This window comes from Halichoerus grypus, chromosome 7 (assembly GCF_964656455.1).
Source record: "Halichoerus grypus chromosome 7, mHalGry1.hap1.1, whole genome shotgun sequence".
In the NCBI taxonomy this organism is placed as follows: Eukaryota; Metazoa; Chordata; class Mammalia; order Carnivora; family Phocidae; genus Halichoerus; species Halichoerus grypus.
In genome coordinates this window covers 54,971,049-54,992,153 of record NC_135718.1, presented here as the reverse complement: position 1 = coordinate 54,992,153, position 21,105 = coordinate 54,971,049, and the positions used below count along the sequence as shown (strand labels likewise).

General features: G+C 57.0%; 1 protein-coding gene across 5 annotated transcripts in view; it reads right to left on the bottom strand.

The window, feature by feature from the left end:
* The window catches only part of LRRC20 (leucine rich repeat containing 20), a 107,961-nt gene that overhangs the window by 7,456 nt on the left and 79,400 nt on the right, over positions 1 to 21,105 (bottom strand). For all 5 annotated transcript variants that reach the window (XM_078077630.1, XM_036122861.2, XM_078077629.1 and 2 more), the window contains one exon: positions 15,897 to 16,064. In XM_078077630.1, coding sequence (XP_077933756.1) covers positions 15,897 to 16,064 — 168 coding nt within the window. The remainder of the gene's footprint in view (positions 1 to 15,896; positions 16,065 to 21,105) is intronic.

The window sequence follows — 21,105 nt, the reverse complement described above, 5'->3', positions numbered from 1 at the left end:
AAAGATCCTCCAGGAAGCTCCCAGCTGTCTTAATGTGGCCTTGCTAGAGGGATAAACAACCTTGGTTTGACAAAAGCAAGGCCTCAGGTTTCCAGTGAGTCTTCTTTAGCATATGAAAAGCCTTTTGAAACTCCCCTATCTTTACTTCCCCCCCAACCCCACCCCAAAGTATATCATCAGTCGCTCCTCACACCCATCTTCCCACGGGTCATGTCACTGGGCTTTAATAAAACCACGTTTTTTGCACAGAAGCCATCTCAAGAATTCTTTCCTGGTGGTTGGCTCTGGACCTCCCCAACCTCACCAACATTCCAAAACAACATCACTCACCACCTCTCCGAAAAGGTCAGGAGCCCTGGATATGGCCTCCGCTGAGAGGACCAACCTGAACGTCCCTCGAGGTACTCCTGTTCATGGGTTGCTGGCCAGGCGTTGTACAGATTACGGCAGAGGGACCATGAGAGCTGGGAGGAAGTTGGAAACTGAGGCACAGTGGGAGGAAGCAACTTTTCCCCAGATCGCCAGCCCCTGGGTGGCCAGGCCGAGGCTGACACGGAGGCCTGCTCAGAACGTAGAGAAGGCACGCGCAGGAGTCCCAGGGCTGGAGCAGGCGGCCAAATATGCTCCCAGGAACTCGCCCTCCCTTAGCACTTTGGGGGACCAGGCTCAGAGCTCCCTGAGTGCCCAGCTCTCTTTGTTAGCACAGGGCCTGGTCCCTGGCCCGGCACGTGCCCTCCCCCCGCCCCGCGTCCCCCCTCTCCTGTGGCACGGGAAACTCAGGAGCTCCTGAAGGCAGGGGCTATTCTTTGTCCTTGAATCCCCAGGGCACAGAGGGGTGGGGCTGGTCTTTATCTCTCTGGAGGCAGGCGCCTATGTGTGACGGAGGCACTGGGAGGGACCCAGAGCCCAAGGCGGACCTGGAGGCTCAGGTAAAGAAGGAAGCAAAGACAAGACTTTACCAGAATGTGGGGTTTGGAGCAGACTTACTCCTGAGAGGGGAGGAAAAGCAAGATGAATGACCCCAGTCCCCACCCACCCAGCACTTCATCCCACAACACTGAGGGGCAAGGCCAAGGCCAGAGCTGATCTCCATCTACCTGTCTCTCAGCCCCCGGAAGGAAATCATGATAGGCAGGTTTCACAGAGCAACTCACTAAGGGCTGGACCCCGGGCTGAGGGTGACATAACCTCAACTGTCAATACAGCTTCAATTCAGGGTGGGGGTTGAGGTTCGAAGCTGCTAAGTCACCCCATCTCCTCACCTGCCACTGGGGACCACTGGTCCTGCCTCAGTTTCTCCAGAGGGGGTCGGACTAGGACGTTTCTCTCTCTGGACTCCTGACTGCCCCTCATCCCTGAGCCAGGGAGGGGGCCAGTGACCTACAGAGTGGCTGGTGCTCATGAGAGCAGGAGGGGGGGTCTTCCTGTGATGCCCCTGCCCTCGGTCTGCTGGATGTGACATGAAGACCAGGTGTGGCCCCACCTTGGAGCAAGTCCCCACGACTCCAGGCCTAGAGAGTTCCCAGCTGTCGTTTCCAAATCCACCACCAGGCCGGCCTCCCCAGGGTCTGCAGAGCTCTTGGAACCACTCTGCCACAGACAGGGGCAGCTTCGCAGGTGCAGAGCCAGAAGTAGGTGGAGCTCCGGGCCCCGACATACGTAACTGCTCAAGTCGTAGAAGCAGCTCTGAGGACGGAGCAAGGGGGCCACCAGACTGTCAAAACCAGCAGAGTCAACCAAGTGGAGCAGCCAAGCTAGCAAGTGACAAGCCCAAGAGGCCAACTAGAAGTTTCTGGATAAGGCTTAAAGAAGAAAATTTATACTCATAGCATCCTGACGAGAGAGAGAGAGAGAGAGAGAGAGAGAGAGAGAGAGAGAGATGGCGGGAGGGTGGAGGAGGATATGAAATGATCTGCATTTTGTGGACGGGGAAACTGACGCTGGAGAGGTTAAGTAAGCTTCCCAAGGCCACAAGACATCCTGGCATCATGGAGGTAACAGAAGCCAGTCTCGGGACTTTGGCACACATGGAGAGGAAGAGGGCCTCAATTCTCCCTCTCACCTTCATATTCTAGCCCCAAGGCCACCTCCTCTGTCATTCCCTGTGGTCCCCAACCAACTCCCATAACACTGTCTACCAGACACGCATTGTGCATTGTGTTCTGTGACCAGGGAATGTGCTTGCTCACCCTGTAAATGCAATGCCTAGCACAGTGCCCACGGGGTGCTCAATGACTGTGTTGGATGAATGAATGGATGGATGTTTTGCCTCCTAAACCAGATCATAAGCTCCTTCAGGTTTGGGACCACGCTGGGCTCCGCCATCACCACCACTTGCTTAAGCGGCTCTGACCACAGCACATTCAAGAGCTGGGGCCCTTCGCCTGGCCTGACCCACTCCGTGCACACCTGCCAGTCAGGACCAGGCATCTGTGAACCAAGGCTGTGTGATAGGTCGCAGGCCCGTTAGCACCAGTCACCCAATTCAGAAAATGAGAAAACACTGTTGAGCAAAACCATAATCACCTATGTCCCACCATCTAGAACCAATCACTGGCAATGTGTTGGTATATGGCCTTCCCAACTTACTAACATGCATGTGCGTGGTAGGTGCATCTAGATTTCAAAAAAGGCCTAGATCCTACGCCATAGCATGCTTTTCTCAATGATGTAAACACCTTTTCGGGTTGCAAGTCAGTGGCATTTCTATGACTGCACGGTAGCCCATGGTGTGCAGAGGGACACTCAGCTTATTTCCAATTTTCACCATTACAGATAACGAGAGGCGGAGTCCACAAGGCATTCTGGGGTTCCTTCATCTCTCAGCCTGTGACTGCAGAATGTAGGGCGGGAGGTTCTAGAATCCTTTTATGAAGCCACAGTCCTGCTCCTCTGACTTTCCCAGGGACCCCAGTGCCTGGTGGTGATGGGAAGGAACTTCCACAGTGAGGCCTAAAGCCCCACAGAGGCCCGTGGCAGAGAAGAAGGCCCCAACCCGGACTGGGCACCACGAAGGCTGTATGGGTGGGGCACGGTGCTCCTCTTCTTCCTGTCACCTCACTAGGCTGCAGCCCGGCGACCCCATGCCCTGCCTGACCTTCCTCCCACAGCAGACAGCCATCCAGACTCTTGCCCATGTCTGTGGAAGCTTAAAGTAATCAATAATAGCAGAATCCGAGTGGGGTATATTTAGAGGAAATTACTTCCCCGAGGTCAGCTTGACCTTCCCTCACCAGTCATTAGTACCACTGCCCGGGAAACTTGTTTTGTGCCAGTGGGACCTGCTAGAGACACGCTGATAAAAATGGTCACTCCAGAGCACTATTCTTCAAACGTGTGGCACCCATGGTGTAAAAAGACCCTGAGAGGGGGAGGGGTCTGGGCACAGGGAGGTGGCAAAGGATACTAAGGGAGCCGCCAACACAGAACTCAGCAGAGACCAGCCCTCTGATTTCTGCTTTGGATGCGGCTGGGCCCCATGACCTCTAAGGTCCCTTCTGGAATTAGGGTCCGAGACTCCCCAGCCTGGTGGCCCAGGGCGCAAGCTGTCGGGCTTCCCAGGCAGCTTAGAAACCACATGGCGCCCCACACCGTGCCGCAGGCTGGAGTGCACTAGAGAGTTTACACATGGCTGGCTGGCTCGCCCCTGACCTGGACAAACGCCTCTGGCCAGAATTCCTGGTTTTGCAGGACTCTGGGGAGTGTGGAGTCTGCTTCTTTGGGACACCTCCTCACAATGGCCCCTGAGATCCTGGGTAAAGATACAGGGGCGGCGCCCCAGCCTAGGGCCAGAGGCCAGCGCCTGGGAAGCCACGTTGGCCTCTCCCGGTGCCTGTGGGCACATTCATGCTCAAGGATCCAGGCTGGCCTAGCAGCCGGCCCGTCCCCATTCCTCAGCCTGGATGCAACACTTGGCGCCTGGAAACCTAGCCAACTAAATCAAGGATGCAGTGCTAAGCTGAGCCGAGCTTCATGTCCCCACTCAAAATGCCGCAAGAGACAAGCAGGTAAACTACGGTAATATAGCGGAACAGAGAATCATGCCTGTAACCAGGAAGCTCCCAGGGCACACTCACATTCACATTCCTCACCCATGGCTGGGTCTGTCCCTCCTGAAGGCTTGGAAGGAGCCAGGCGCGGGCAGTGACTGAGCCTACCCCAGGGCCCTGGCCTAAGCATCCTAGTGGGGGCGGGAGGTGGGGAGGGTGGCGCAGGAAGGACACGGAAGTAGCCCCTGCCCTCCAGAGGTACAGAGGACACCGCATGCCCCTGACAATCCTGCAAGCTGAGTGCCACGGCCCTCAGGGAAGACAGTGTGGATCGGAAGTTGGAAGCCCCCTGCTGAAAGAGAGGCCATCTGGGGGAAGGGGATGGGGCAGAGACCCCGTCCTTAACCTCGGATCTGCCATTTAGAGTCGCGCCACCTCAGGCAGCCCCTCAACTTCCCTGAACCCCCACCTCTCATCTTTCAAATGGTCCTCTGCCTCCTGAGGTCACAGGAGGACGGAGTTACCAAGCTGTGGAGGGTGTGGCGGGCACCCCAGTGAGAGGACAGAAAGCACAGAGTGCTTTAAGAATCCGTGACCGTGGCAGCACTCATGGGAGCTAGACGGCAGCTGCCCTGGTGTGGGCACCCAGCATAAGGTGTAGACTTGAGGATTCGCTGTGTTGTACGGCTGAAACTCATGTAGCATCGTGTTGTCAACGGTACTCAGAAAAAAAGAGACTCCATTAATGCACCTAGACACACCCTCCCCACCCCCCTTCACTACAAGCTTCGGGGAAAGCAGAAGGAAGGAGGAGAGAAGTCGGTGCTGTGAGCCCCTCCTCCGCCTCCATCCCCAGGCTGGCCAGCAAAGGCGGGCTGACGGGCGTCACCTCCCGCACACCCCCCAGGCCAGGCTCCGAGAGGCGGTCCAAGACGGATCGTGACAGTCTTCCTAAGGGATGCAGTCTTACTGGCTGGTCTGGAGACAGCTGAGGAAGGAAATCAAATTGCCTGGCCCTCATCTTCCCGGTCAGATTTCCGGTCTTTGCTCTCCGTGCCTATCCTTCCTCCCTGCTGATGTCCCTGCTCCCCCCTCCCCACAACAGCTCCCTCACTTGGGCCCCTGGAAGGCGCCTCCAGGGCCCCCACCCCCAGGCTCTTCCGGGCCTCTTTTAGTGGCCTCCAAATGCCCAGAGAATGACAGTTGGGTTGTCAGCGCTCAGTAAGCGTCTGCCATTCCCTCCCTCCAGCTGGCAGAGAGCGCGTGGAGGACCAGAACTGTCTAACCTGCTGTGTGTATGACAAGTGTCTGGGGGGGGATGACAGGATATGCAGATGAAGAGTAATCACCTCCCCTAAAGGTTCTTCTCCCTGCGCGGGGGTGGGGGGCAGAGGTGAAAATGGCTCCTTTGAAAATCCTTTCCATGCTTGCCAAACAAGGTTCCTAACGCTAACTTTACAAAACTGTCTGCTCAGGTTTAAGACCACTGTCAGAGAACTAAGACTTCCCTGACTACGTGAAAAATAAGAAAAGCTCCTAAGACAACCAGCAGATAGGAATGAGCTATGTAGCCCCCTACTCCGACCCCCAGGGAAACCAGCTTCTGAGAAACAAAACTTAGGTTGAAGGCAGGAGGCGGGGAGATCTGAGCCAGTGGCGTGCTGGCTCATAGTTCACAATCCACTCCCCGAGGAGGAAAAGATCCGATGTGGAACATCTGCCGATGTTTTGTGGTGCAAATACTCCCACTGTGGCCAATTTCAAGCTACTTAACCTGATTGAGCACCCCCAGGACACCACGGGGGAGCCACGTTGAGTAGCTCACCCCAGCAGGACTGCAGGCTCCTGCATGAAAGGTGCTGGCGCTCAGGCCAACTCCACACTTAAACTAGGATTCTCTGGCATAAACTTGTACTCTGGGAACCGGCCCACTGTTTTATTACCCATATGTTGTCAGTTGCCTTTGGCTTCTAGATCAAGTTCCTTCAGAAAATGCTAGGTAAGTGTGCTGTGCTACCGGGAGGAGAGAGTATTTTGTGGGCACCGGGGCAGCACAGCACCATGATCAGGGTGGGGGACATGCAGGGGACAGTAGGGTCAGTGTAAAAGGGGAACTCCAAGTGAAAGATGCAAGTCCACAGAGCTCACCCCAGCCACCCTTCCAGCCAAGCGTCAGTTGTCATGGCCAGGCTGTGGTTTTCCTCATCCTGATGTAGCTACAGACACACACAGTGGACAGACACTGGGAGGAGGAGGAGGGTCACAGCTTCTTCAGGATAGAATGCAGGTGTTGATGGAAGGTCTGGTCCAGCTCAATGGTTCTATCATGCCTGCACTTTGGGCCCAGCTGGGAAGCTTTAAAAAATCTTCAAGCCCAAAACCCACCACCAGAGATTCTGATTTAATTGGCACGGAGTGTGGTCTGGACATGAGGGTTTTTAAAAGCTCCCCGGATGATTTGAATGTGTAGCTTAGCTTGTACACCGCTGGTCTTACCCATGAGGCTTAATGGGAGAATCTGGTGAAAATCCGCACATAGCACTTCTGTCCTGGGACGCTACCCACCTTTCTGCTCTGTGAGAGAGAACTGTCAGGAGCGAGGCTGACAGCCTAAGTGGCCTAGGGAATCCTGCCTCTCTACCTTACACCCTTTTCTCCACCCCAAGGGAGCTTCCTTCTGAACAAAATTCTACATCTCAGCCATGACATTGCTGTGGCTTTCTATCTCCCTACAGCTATGTGCAAAATCTGCTCTCCCTGTACCAAGCACGGTTCTGAATAGCTGGAGTTCTGGGGCAAGACTGTTTGGGCTGGAACCCTGGCTCTGCCTAGGCAGCATGGCCCTGGCCAAGTTACTCAACTTCCCTATGCCTTGGTTTCCTCACCAGGGGAGGACAGTACCTGCCTTACAAGGTTGTCACGAGGATTCAACAAGAGCAAAATGCTTGAAAAATGCTTAGAGAAGATCGGACGTGAAGTAAACGGTCAATGAGTACCAGCTAGTGTCACTGACCATGCCACAAGCCCCGGGAGACAGCGGAACGTGCTTTGTCCATCTCTGTCTCCAGCACAGCGCCTGGCACACGGCAAGCTGTTCAATCGAAAAATGACCCCTGGCAAAGGGATGGACATTTCCAATGCCCCAATTTGTGTCTGTGGCCCTGCAAGCCTCGTTCCCTGAATCAGGCACATGCAAGGCGGAGCTCTGCGGTTGGGAGCAAAGGGGTTGCTCTCCAGCACTCTGGACAGGGCCAGGAGGCTGGCCGGAGGCTGGCCGGCTGGCTAATGGAGCATGCAAGTGTTTTGTTGTTTTAACAAAACGTCAAAAACTCCTTTCTTGCTGTTTCCCTGCGGGCTACCGACAGAATGCCAAGAGCATCCTGGATAATTGGAGGTTCCGAGTAATCAAGGCTTTACCACACAGTGGCTGGCACAGATAATGCCATTCCATTTGGGCAGAGACCCAGTGTGTGAGAGGTCTTTTGCCCAGAGACCCACTTGTTCGGTCCCTGTGGGCAGACACACATGAGCAGGGGCCGCGAACAGGAGCTCCCCTGCCCCCATGTCGGCGGGGGGGTGCGGGCATGCCTAACTTGCACTAATTGCTGTTAAAGCCTGTTTGTTTACTCCCAGCCTCTCCCTCACCCTGGCTCCACGGGCGGCCAGTGCCCCCTGCACTGTGTGGCTGATGATTACCTCCCCAAGCTGCCTGCCAGCTCGAGGGATGCCTGCACCAACTGCTCGCTGCTCATGGGCACAGCATGGTACTCTGTTGTGCTGGACGAGGGCATGCTGGGAGACAGCAGGAGTCTGCCGTGGCTCTCAGGCAGCCCCCACGGTGAGGGCAAGTCATTGTCTCCTGAGCCCTGTGACAGTGCTTGGGGGAGGGGGCAGGGCAAGGCTCAGACTGCTATCAACTGGCTGGGCTCAAGGACAGCCAAACTCAGTGCCCAGGGAGGTGATTGGCTCCATTTTCCCCAAGACAGGTTTACAGCCCCAGTCCAGACTCAGGAGAAAAGTGCCAGGGGTGTGACTTTGTCCTCCCGGACCTGCGAGTCGCGTTGAATCCTTGCCCAGCTGACAGGCTGCACACAGTGATCACTCCCTCTTCTCAGCTACTAAGTGCCCATCTCAAATCCCCTCTTCACGGAAGCAAGAGAGGTACCAGGAATGAATGACACAGCAGCCTGCTTCAGGGTGTGTGTATCTGGTGGGGGTAGGTGAGGTGGGTTTCAAGGGATCTGGGTGGGTGCCACGATTCTGCCAGGGGCTGGCCCCAGAGGATTGGCAAACCTTTCTCAAGCAGCTGAGCCCTGCCCTGGATGCTGTGGCCCACTAATTAGCCTCTATCCGACCCTTTAGCCATGGCCCGTGTCTCCTCTGTCCTGGTCCCTGGGTAAATGCAAGAAGAGGGCCAGCAGGCTGGAGGGCAAGGAGTGAGGGAAGAGGCTGAGCAGGCAGCGTGTGGTCAGGACTCCAGGCTGGCTGAGCAGCAGGAGGACCAGCAGCTGGTGGGAAGTGACCACAGTGAACCCGGACACCAGCTCCAAAGGGGGGAACTGTCCTCCCCACTCTGCAGCAGGGACGAAACAGAGGTGTGCAGAGGGGAGGTGATGTGCTCGTGCTAATGATATAAGTGGGGTTTCGGCCCTGTGCCTTTTCGGCTACAAAACTCTCTGCTTTTGTCATCACCATGGGGGGCTCCCCTTCTGTCCGGAGTGACGACAGGCAGGCAGGCCTGGAGAAACTCTAAGAACCCTTCCCTGCTGTGGTTCAAGCCGCCTCCTGGGCCCCGGGGAAGCTCAGAGGGCAACTGGTGCTGACAGATCAAGGCACCTGCCCTGGAAAGCTGCCGAGACAGAAGTGCCCCCACTACGCCACTGCCTGGTTGGCCAGGAGGCAGGGCCTTGGGTCCAGAAGCATTTGTTTTGGCCAAGATTCCCTACTCGCTGCTCCCTTTTCCTATGGAGCATCGGTGGGCCTGCAGGGTGGGCAGCAAGCCTGACTTCTCAAAGCCCTTGAGGCCTGGACACAGCCTCTCCCTGGCCTCGCAATTCGGATCGACTAGGACCAGGGCCTGGCTAAACCCCGAGTGGGACAAGGTGGAGAGGAGGAGCTCAAAAGATACAACCAGCTGATTCCACAAGTGACGTTTGCAGCTCTGGGCACAGGCTGCGGACGGAGCAGCGTGTTGGCACTGGAGGGCACACAGCACACCACTGACTCATCCGTGTGCAGACCAGACCAGCCCCTCCCCCAGCAGAGCCCGGCAGCCTGGTGGGGAAGGGAGAGGAGGGTAAGAGGCCAGCTTCTCGGCTTTGACCTGTCTTAGGGGCCGACAGGCCTCTCACAGCAGGCAGCGAAATACAGGAAGTCTGTCTGCTAATCGGCCTCTTGCAAACCAGCAGCTAATGAGGCCTCAGAGTGTACCCTCTCTGGGAGAGCCTTCTCTGCAGCTACGGGCGCTTTCCAGGGCTGAGGGAGGCCAGTGGGCGAAAGCCATCCCTTTGTAACCTGCCAACTTGTTTATGAGGGCCTACCAGACACGTGGCATCCCACACCTGTCCCTTCATGCAGCTTCCCACGCTCTCCTCTCCCATCATGTGAAGACACATGGGCCTGGACCATCAAAGACCTGGGTGAGAATCCTGCCTCTACCGTGTCCTTGTGCAGGCTGCTTGACCTCTGCGAGCCTTTCTTCTCAGCTGTCAAGTGGTGATCACGCGTCCTATCCAGAAGAGAGGCTTGAGCGGGTGAAAGGAGATCATTGCAGGACACCTGTGCTAGGCACCCACAGCAATTAGGTTTTGAAAAGTCTGTATTATTTCCACTTCTGCTCGTCCAGGGTTTTCTGTTTAAAAAAACATTTTCTGAGCCCCAGTGAAAGAACTAGGGAGACTCCTCTCCCATCCCACCAGAGGGACAAAGGGCTGTGCTGTGGAGAAGGACCTGTCTGGCTCACTCCGCCTCCTCCAGGAAGTCCTCCGAGTCCCACCTCTATGCGCACCACCCCCTCAGCACGTGGAACTCAGTGCGTCTGCCTCATCGTCACAGAAGTGAGTTCTGAGAGCAACCAGAGTCTGCAGAACCTCTCACTATGGGGCAGATGGTAGAGCACCCAAAGTGAAACAAACCACACTCCCTCTGCCCCTGTGACTCTAATCAATTTAGTCTGTGGCACAGCATGAGGCTCGAACACCCATGCGACAGTCAGGGGAGGGCGATCCTGAGGCCCTGGCAGGCATCTGTGCCCCCAGGCCAGGAGGACAGCAGAGGCTGCATTCTGGAGGATCTCTTCTCTTGCTGGAGGCCAGGGTGAAGCTGCAGCTCCCTGGAAGGTTCTGCCCTCCCCTGCCTGCCAGAGAAGGGAGAGGATGCTGTGATCCAGGGCCCAGGCCCCAGGCCCCCTGGAAACACCGGGCCAGGGCAGCAGCCCCTTGGCCAGCCATGCTCCCTCCAAGTCCCCACAGTGTCCCCACTCCCATCCTTGTATTGCAGGGACAAGGGTCCTATCCTTGGGGAAACCTGACGTGTGAGGGCAGGTGCCATGGCCCAGATAAACCACAGCAGAAGACTGAAGCCCCAGGGGTAGGGTGGGGTGCAGATTCTCAATCGGCACACTGCTGCCCCCTCCTTGGTCACTTGTTAGAAATGTAGGTTCCTGGGCCCACTGACAGAGATTCTGAGAGAGGACTTGGGGGGAGCCTTCCTCTCCAGCCAGCACTCCGGGGGACTGGGGTGTGGGATCTGTGAAGCTTACGGAGCAGTTGTGCTTGGGGGCGTCGGCGGGACAACAGCACAGCCGGTGGCCCGGAGATAGCACCTGGTGCTTCCGGGAAAGGCACCCCGACCAGCACTTCCCAGCCTGCAGTGTGCACACAAATCACCTGGGGATCTTGCTCAGGTGCAGATTCTGACCTTGGAGCACAGAGGTAGAGCCTGGGGCTCTGCATTTCTAACAAGCTCCCAGGTGATGCCCACGCTGCGGGTCGGGGGATGACGCTTTCAGAAGCCTTGGCAGGGGCTTCAGCACGCAGCCATATCACGGGTGGGGGGAGGGGCTTGTTAAAACAAATCGCCTCCTCCCTCCCAATTTCTGACTGAGGAAGTCTGGGGAAGGGCCTGAGAATGTGCATTTCTTTCTTTCTTTCTTTCTTCTTCTTTTTTTTAGTAGACTCCACACCCAGCGTGGAGCCCTGAACTCACGACCCTGAGATCAAGACCTGAGCTGAGATCAAGAGTCGGCCACTTAACCTACTGAGCCACCCCACTGCCCCGGCGCCCCGTGAGAATGTGCGTTTCTAACAAGTTCTCAGGCGCTGCTGCTCAGACCCCCACTTGAAGAAATACGAGCTTCCACGGTAAGAAGTGAAACAGCATGGCGCAGGATCAAGTACATACGGCCCAAAGCATCCCTATAGGATACAGACACTTTGCTTTTTCAGAGTGCTATTTCTCTATTAAATTCTTAGCAAGAGCTTGTTTTCCTATGATCTCTGGCTGTCTCTGGAACACTGGGAAAAACCCCAGTGAGTTAAGGGTCATGGAAAATTAATTCTAGATTTACTGAAAGAGCCCCCTGCTTAGCAAAATGAAGTCTCCGAAGTACTTGATTTTCTCCTCACCCCCACATGTTCCAGGAGTCTGGTGAAATGCTATGCGGGATCGAGTTCTAATGTGAACTTCACGTGGCTTCTGCCTCCACCTCCCAGTCACAGGCAGCAGTTGCCGGGGTGAGAGACCCAGCTTCTGGAATTTTCCGCAAGACAGGTGATCCATCATGTCCTCCTGTCAGACTAAATGTCACCTCCTCTGAAGCCCCTCCCGGGCTCTCCTGGGAGCCCCACCTCACAAGGACACATGGCCCACCAGGACTGTCCTGGTGGCTTGTCCCCAGGACCCAGGAAGCCTCCCAGCCAGATGGGGGCATCGGCTGCTGCGTGTGCCAGGGGACCAGCTGGTGGAGGGGCGAGGCCCCTTGATCTACACTGTTTTACATTCACCTAAACCTGGCCAGACCTGCAGACTCGGGTCGGGGATGGGGTTGGCCACAGGCAGAGAAAATGGTAAGACATGGGGAAGGACTTTCAGATGGAGCGTGCAGGCCGGCCGGGCGGGGATAAACAGTCAGGGGCACTGACCCGGTCATCTACCTGACTCCACAGTCAGGTGGGTGGCGAGCTCCTCCCCTCGGCCGAGGCCTTGCTGCCCATCCTCACTCCACCCCCACCAGTCACCAGGAGGATGCAGAAGGTGGTGACCATGATGCCAGAGACACGGATGGAGAAGAGAGGAGGGAAGAATGTATTGTGTGGCTGGCAGTGTGCGCTGTGGGGGACACGTAGCGAGGCTGGCCGAGAATAGACCCCACATCTCTGCAGGGCATCTCAAGGGAGTGGCTTTTGATATTTCTTCATCGTGACCCACAGTAAGAATTACGTTCTTACATCACAACCCAGTACATAGACCTGTGCATGTAGGTAAAACTGAAATGAAAGTCACAAAGCAATGTCACCACGCTAGAGGGGACGCACTCCACCACCCGCTCGCCTCAACCTTCGCATCTGACTTCATGACTCACTGGTGGGTCACCGCCGGCAACCGGACACAGTGTGCCCTCCTGTGTGTCGGTCATTTCAGAGGGCCTCTGGGCCTTAGGAGCTCCTGCTTTGCTCAGGGCTCCAAGCAGCCAAGCACCTGCGGTAGGGCAGACGCCACGCTCGGGGCTGGGTGGAGGCGGGGAGCAAGGCGGCTCCCGAGATGAGGATAGGGAGACCTTGCGCACACAGACCGGAGGACTGTCTGTACCAGCTGCAGCCACGGGGCCACCAGGGCCACCTAGATGCACGACCTGAGTGAGGGTAGTCCACTCCCAGTGAGCCCCAAGGACCGGCACCAGCTCCGGCTGGCGGTTGGCACCAGAAAGCAGATGCAAACATCCCTGTCTCTCCCAGCCTACATACTCTAGTGAGGCCCCCTCTCCTCTCCCCTCCATGAACTGGAGGCCCCATTCTGGCCCAGAGTGGAGGAAGATCGGGTAGCAGCACTATTGAGAAAGCAGAAGAGAATGGAGTTGCTTGGGCCCCTCCCAGGATGCTGCAAGCCTCCGGGTCTCCCTGGGGCCGGGCTGCAGGCATCCTTCGGGGCGGTCCCTTCAGACTGGGTCTCCTTCTGACGACGCGGGGGCTTGCTTCAGAGCCGCCTGCTTTCTTTTCGCTGAACCACAGCCTTAAGGCAACTCATGCATCTCAGATTTATTTCTCGGGAAAAAAATGTTTCCAACACCTTCTTTGGGCTCTGAAGGGGAAAAAGAAGCCACTCTTAAGGCATCCTAAACTTCTACTACAATTTTCCCAATGAGATCCTGCAGGAGATGGGCTACAGCTGGGACAAGGGCAAAGCCATTTCCATAATGAAGGACGGTGCAGCCCTCACCCGCTGTGACCATGGCCCCCTCCACATGCGGCCGGGCTAGGAAAGCAGGGACCGGGCCTGCCATGGCTTTGGGAGTTAGAAGCAATCCGAGTAACTAGCATGGATCAGGGAGAGGCAGAGAATGGAAGCGAGGAGACCCCAGCAAGGGAACAGGATCGCCTCTCTCCTTGGGGGGCGTGTGGGAGACCAGCCAAGGCCTCCAGCAGCGGCAGAGTGGGGAGCGGGGAGTGGGCCCCGGGGTAAGCCGAGCACTTCAGGGAGCCTCTGCTGCACAGGGCCAGTCCCCAGCATCTCTACCCCCCCGCGCCTGGCCAGGCTGGCCCGCACCTCTGCTACCGGACCTGGCTGGGCACTAGCCCAGGTTTTGACATGTCTCTTTCACCCGTCCAGCCGTACAACAGGCACGTGGCCTCAAAGGCGAGGGGAAATCTCTTAGAGCCTAGGCTTCTACGTCTATCAGATGGGCCGTGGGCCTGGGCCTGAGCATTCTTGGTAAACTGTAAGAGGCTCCCACATATAGTCATTACCTCACTCTACAGAAAGGAAGAGATATCTACACAAGAGAACGAGTCAAAACAGCCCATCTTTGCTGTGGGAACTGTTGCTGCTAAGGGATGTCGTCGGCCTTGTGGGAGGGGGAGGACTGTGGCATCTGTAGCACGCTGTGCGCCCCGCTTCGTACAGCAGCCAGCACGGGGCCCACACGCCCTGCTCCCCTGCTTGGGGCCCAGCTCCCTCCTGGGCTGGGGGTGGGGGAGAACCTTGGTTTGAAAGCTGAGAAGAGGGGCGCCTGGGTGGCTCAGTCTTTAAGCGTCTGCCTTCGGCTCAGGTCATGATCTCAGGGTCCTGGGATCGAGCCCCGCATCAGGCTCCCTGCTCAGCAGGAGGCCTGCTTCTCCCTCCCCCACTCCCCCTGCTTGTGTTCCTTCTCTCGCTGTGTCTCTGTCAAATAAATAAATAAAATCTTTTAAAAGCTGAGAAGAAGCTGGGGCTCAGAGGGGTGACGTGGGTCTTCTAAGGCTGTCGTCGGGAAGTGGGGAGGCCAATGGCCAGCGCTTGTCCTCACCCGCCTGCCTGCAGCTACAGGCCCAGCTCTGGGCTCGGCATCGGCTCGCTGTGGCCCCTGCTCGGGAACTGCCCCATTCGGAGAAGCAGCAGAAGGAAGTGGAGGCAGGGGAGGAAAGGCTCAGCAAGGAGGGCCTGGCCGAGAATAAAGGGCTCAGGGCCAGACCCCGGACGGTGACGGCAGCGCAGGAGGGTGGGCCTCATGGTGGAAAGGCACTTCTGGACATGCTCCTTCCAGCTAAAGACAGCACAAGGGCTCAAGGGACGGGGGGCCAATTCAGGGGCAAGGCGCTCAGGGATCTTGGTCTTGGGAGGGAAAAGACCAAACCAGAGCCCACCCGCCACGGCATTCCCAGAGGCCACACAAGGAACCTCATCCTAGGCATAGGGCCGAGTGTGAGAGTCACATATACTCGTCCTGGCACCTCTGCCGACTCCCTGTGTGACCTGACGCGCTCTCATGACTCCTCTGAGCCTTAGTTTACTCCTCTATAAAAGAATGGATCGCAAACCTCAGAGGTTACCTGGTCCCGCGCCCCCTCAGCCAGGGCCAGCACACAGATGGGACACTCGGCGCCCCATGCAGGCAACAGGCACTCTCCATCCAGCTCCAAGCCGCTGGAGAGCTCTTGCTTTTAGTCAAATGGCATAATGGCTGTGAAAGCAATTACAAACATAACAGCAGCACTGAAGGGGGTTATTACTGACACTGTCAACATCAGAGGCGGCTGAGAGAGCACCAAACGGGGTTTGAAGATGGGCTTCTGAGGGAGCCAAGGCAGCTGGAGGAGGGAGCCGAGGAGGAGGGGCACAGAGGGGCCCTGGGGGGTGCTGCCGCTGTCTGGGGAGATCAGTCAGCAGCGGGAGAGGATGCTCAGGTCGAAATGCCTCAGAAGGAGTAAAGGGCCACTCGCGGGGCCTGCTGTTTGCAGAAGGCGGAAGGCGCTCTGAGCCTGGGGCGGGAGACCCTCGGGGTCCTTGGGGGAGCATGTAAGTGCACTGGAAAGCTAGGAGACGCTGCTCTGAACACGGCTGCCTAGAGGCCTCAGGTGGTTGCACATGGATATAGGGTCCCAGCTGGAGCGTCTGGGAGGCAGCCTCTGGGACCCAGACAGAGCTTGTAGGCCCACGCGGCATGCTGGGTCAGGGCAGGCCGTGAGGGAGCCAAGGCCTTCGACCTGCCAGGTGAAAGCAGCTGTCCAACCCAGCCCCAGCAGGCGGCAGGGCCTCAGAACGCTTCCCTTTCCAGGCTCAGCGCCCTGTGCTCGGGTGTCTCAGACCAGAAAGCTCACCCTTGCCCTCACGTCTGTGAAGGTCTGACCCCAGAGCCCCATGTCCTCCTCAGAGGGAGGAACTGCAGACAGAGACAGTGGGAGATGCAGGGACCACATGGCCGGGGCCGCTCACCCACGATGTCGTTCTCCTCTAGGTTGATGGTCTCGAGTGCTGGCAGGGTGGTGAGCTGCTCGGGGAAGTCATGGAACTGGTTCCGGGAGAGGTCGATGGCCGTGAGGTGCTGCAGGGCGCTGACCTCACTGGGGAGGCGGTGCAAGAAGTTCCCTTCCAGGTGGAGCTCTGCATGTGTGGGAGGAAGAGGAAGAGGGGTGAAAGGGAGCAACCTACAGATCACAGGGACAGCGGTACCTGGGCCAGGAAGGCAGTGAGGGAACCCCAGCCACAGGCAGCCCCCCGCCCCTTCCAGGGGCTCACTCCGTGTGTACGCAGGAGGAGCGCCTGCCCTGCCCTGTCAGCTGGGCTCCCTGCTTTGGGCTCTGGAATGGAAGGCTCTCCTGACAGAAGCCTGGCCTAGACAAAGGGTCAGGATGGGCCGGCTCCTCCCTCAGACGAGGCGTCAACTCTGGGTCTCAACAGGACAGGTCAGGGCGGGCAGGCCCTGGATGCCCCATACCCACGGCCCAGCGGAGGGACACCACTTTCTAGCACCCTCCCTGCTCAAGGAGCTGCCAAGTTCCTTCTGTGTCATGTGACCCCACTCCCCTGCTCAGCCACGGCTGGGCTGGCCCGATGGCTGTGGGCTCCCGCCCTATGGCAGGCAGGCGGCTGCTGGGAAAGCTGAGCAGCAACAGAGCCCAGGTGAGAAGGTGAGCTGGGCCGGCGTGTTCCACAGAGAGAAGAGGGGGGAGAACCGGGGGGCCCTGGGCAGGGAGAGGGATGGGGTGCAGAAACCAAGAGTCAATGGGGAGGTAGGGTAATGCAGGGCTAGAAGAGTGGGGGATCTGGGGCTCCCGCTGCCCGGTTCAAGCGCCAGCTGTGCTGCCTGAAAGTTGTTCCCTCAGTCACTGAACCACGTTCCATCTTAGTTTCCTCATGTGCAGGTGGGGACTAATACTACTACCACCTGCCTCGTAGTGTTTGCTGTTGGAGCGGTCCCCCTGTCAGCGTGGGTCAGGCACGTGGCGTGGCGCCCGGCACACGGGGAGCATTCCTCCATGCTGCTGTCCCGCCCACAGCACAGCGCTCAGTGAAGATCAGCGGTGTGCCAAGCGCTCAGCACGTGGCTGGCACCCAGTAGGTGCTCCATAAACACTGGGGAAGAGCCTAAGGAAGCAGAGGAAGCCTGCTGGCAGCAGGAGAACAGGGGAGACAGAGAAGCAGAACCACCACGAGCCTGCGATAAAGAGGCTGGACCAGCAGAGGCCTTGGTCCCCACTGCGCTCCCAGCCCCCGTCAGCATGGGACCCTGCCGTCAGCCCCTCCTTTGTTACCTGACTCAGGCGCACCCTGTCACCTTGTCTGGCCTCAAGGAAACTGAGGCCCAGAAACGCCAAGGGACCTGAACAATGACCTCCACTCTTCTCCCCGGGGCCAGCTTCGCGGGCCTGTGACCCATGCAGTCACATGGGGTCCTAGGCTCAGAAGTCTGAGAGATTGAATGTTCTATGCTGCCATTCTGAAAGTCTTAATTTTATCCTGGAATCTGTGTTTGATAAATAGGGCTGGAGTCATGGAGAGTCAGGTCTCCCCCTGCGTCGCCAGGACACGTTCTCAGCAGCATGCTCTCTTGACCCTGACACTCCCAAGACAGGCTGGCCTCCCCGCTCCTCACCCCTGCGCTGCAGCTGTGGCAGCTCTCCATCCCGGCAGGGGCCTGGGCATGAGCATCAGGGGGGCATATGTGCCCATGGCGTCCCTGGTGGAGCATGGTGCCAGCAGCCCTCCCCCGCCCCCCGGCGCTCCCTGCCCCTGGGCTGGCATCCCCGAAGTATGTCTAGTGGGTGGCAGCTGGGGGCCGAGTCTAGGCAGGAGGGAGCCTCTCGTCCACCCCGACCCAGGTTTGAGCGCGTCCTGAGGTAGAGGTTTAAAGATCTTTGAGGGGCGCCTGGGTGGCTCAGTCAGTTAAGCACCCAACTCTTGATTTCAGCTCAGGTCATAACCTTGGGGTTATGGGATCAAGCCCCATGTCGGGCTCTGTGCTCAGCGGGGAGTCTGCTTGACGTTCTCTCCCTCTCTCTCTGGCCTTCCCTCCCCGCTCACCCATGCTCTCTCTCTCTCTCTCTCAAATAAACAAATCTTAAAAAAAAAAAAAAGATCCTTGGGATGCTGGCTGCCCCTCCCTAGATCCCATCCCTGGCCAGGGCAGAGTGTGGAGGTCCCGCACACTGTGGGAGCTGTCAGGCCTGAAGGTTCACGCGTGTGTGCCCTGCATCGTGGGGATAGGGAGACCCTAGGCACTTATGAGAGGCTGCCCTTCCTCCCTCCCTCCATCCAAACTTTGTGAGCCTGGCTTGAATTTGTCCTGGCCCACTCAAGGCACCCTCTAGAAATGGGACACAAAATACAAATTGTGTAATTTCTTAATACATACAAATTAAAGGGCTCTGATACCTGCATCTCAAACTGGCATGGCACGGTATAAGGATGAAAGGTAAAATGCACGCTAATAATTTAAAGCTAATTTCTCCTTACTCAGATGGACCTTCAGTAGCAAAGGAAAAGTACCATGACACCCTGAGAGCGACCTCAGGGAAAAGGAAAACACTTATGTACCTTTAACGGCACTGTTCTCCTGCTTTTTGAATGAGGATCCTGCATTTTCATTTTGCACTGGGCCCCACCGATTATGTGGCTGGCCCTGCTCCTCCCTCTGTGCTCCACCCTCCTTCCTTGGACCCTCCAGGACACAGAGCTGTGGGAGATGAGCTGCTCTCAGGTGCCAACGGCCCCTCCCAGGGTTTGGCAGTGAAGGCAGAGCCCCGGACCCTGCCCCCGTGCATTCTCTGTACCCACACACCGGAGTACCAGCCACACCCGGGCCCCTGCTCTGCCATGCTGGGGCTCGGGCGGACAGGAACTGTATCTGATTCATCTTTGTTCCCTCCATCCTGCCCTCTGAGGGGCACCTTGTGGTCACTCAGCAAATACTGGATGAATAATGACTCTTCCCACCCCCTACCCAGGGGGCAAACAGATAATGCGGGGGGCCTGGCTGGCTGCCTCTCATTTTCCCACCTTCAGGGACATCCTGAACCAAAGCTCCATCAGCAGAACCACAGCTCGCCCCCCACAAACCCAGGACCCCCCCAGCAGCCAGTTCTTAGATGGCCACGCCTTAAACCAGAAAACATCCCTATCCAGATCACGCTTCTAAGGTCACCGTGTTGGAAGGGATGCTGGAGAGCGTCCAGCGCTTCCCAGGCTTGCCTGTGCCAGACACTGCAAGCATGCTGCTGCCTCAGGGTCTTTGCACCTGTAGTTCTCTCTTTCTAGAATGCTCTTGACCAGTATATTTGCAGTGTGCGTCCTTGTCAAATGTCACTGTATCTAAACTGGGGTCCTCTCCCATCGGTTTCTGCCCCCTCCCCTCCCCTGCAGTCCTTCCCTCCCCACAGCATCCATCGTCACCTAACACGCTGACCTGTTGGTGCACTGGCTGTCTCTCCCGTGACAGCAGGAGATGCACGACGCTGGGGCTTCGCTCCGCTGTGGAAAGGTGCCCACAGCACGGCGCCCAGTACACATGGAGGACTCCGTGTTAGACGAGTGTGCAAATGAATAAACAAAGGAATCGGAGCATCACCCTCACAATTTTGCCAAACTTCTATTCCACGATACGCTGTTTATCCTTAAATTGAGTCGTTCTTTTTTATTACATGAAAATGGGAAAAGTTATTACTTTCCGTAAGAATAATGTTATTCAATTCTCACTGGCAGCTGCTGCCGGTTGAGGAATCTGGGCGCCCGGCGCATTTACACCAGCGGAGGGGGTTGTGGAGGGCAGGGGGTGGCTGCCTCCCACAGGCTCTCAGAAGCCACTTGCCTGGAACCGACATTTGTTCTCAGAGGAGAATTGGCCCAATTTTCCTGGCTGTTTGGTTCCTGTTTGGTGCATTTCCCTGAGCCCTCATTTTCTGAGAATGTGCCTGCCACACTCTGTGTAATCTGGCGGCCGCCGCACCCCCAAGTCCCCAGTTCACAGGCCATCTGCCAGTGGGGCCGGCCACGGGCCCCTTAGGGAGCCTGTCTGGCCTCCACAAGGCAGCTGCTGGTGATGAAGAGGGCAGTTTTGAGGGCACAGCGCCATTTGCTGAGCTCGGTGGCAGGTGCCAGTCGGTGTTATAATGGGGAGGTGGCAGATGTCAACTGTCCCCGGGTTTGTTTTCATTCCCATGGTCAGGAATGCCAACTCTAGGAAGGCCTCCTCACGGCTGGGCTCTGGATCCTCCCCTCCTGGAACCTGCCGCATTCCCCCAGCAGATCTCGCCTGCTGGGTCACACAGATGAGACTGGGGCATGGCCCCACATAGACAGGGGAGGCCATATGGTATGGGTGTGACCAAGCCAGGCTGTGGGGTCTGGTGTCTGTGGGTTCTGAGTCAGACTCTGCCACTTCCTGACTACGTGATCTTGGGCAAATTGTGTATCTTTGCCTCGGTTTCTTCATCTGTAAGATGAAGACAGTACGAGAGTCTTCTATAGGATTCCTGTGACTTTAAGTGAATTAATACACGAAAAAGGCTCTGAACACGCTAGGCACACAGTAAGCACTGTGCAACTATGTGAGACAGACAGATGGACAGGCAGACAGATTTGGCAAACAATGCCGGGCACCCATTGAAAGCAGGAATCCAGTTAGGAAGGAGTTACCTGCTAGGCTTGTATTTCTAACCGCCCAAACTTGGGCTTAGAAGAGAATGCTCTTTGCCCGAAGCTATAGTGAACACAAGACGGTCCTCTGCTGCTTCGGATATGCTCGCAGAGTCCTGAGGCCTTTGGGGAGCAGGTGTCTGAGGCACCGAGCAGTGGGGAGCTGAGAAGCACAGCTCAGCATCACAGCTGCACAGCACGTGAGCTTGCAGGGGTCCCACCATCTGTTGGCCCTGTCCCTTGACACCCCAGCTCGGGGGTGACCAGGGTAACTGCTGCAGGGGTGGAGAAGAGAATCTCCCCTTTCTTGGTTTTGTTATCCTCAATTTTTGACATGTTCTGAATTGCTATTAAAAAAAAAAAAAAAAGAGCCTTTTATGAAACCATTTTGGGCCTGAGTCTTATGACAGCCCCAAAGTGGCCTGGAACTGTGAGAAGCACCCACCACTGCAGACAGCGTCTGAGAGCCTTTTAGGAGCTTGCCTCCACAGGCAGCTAGAATAGTCAGGGC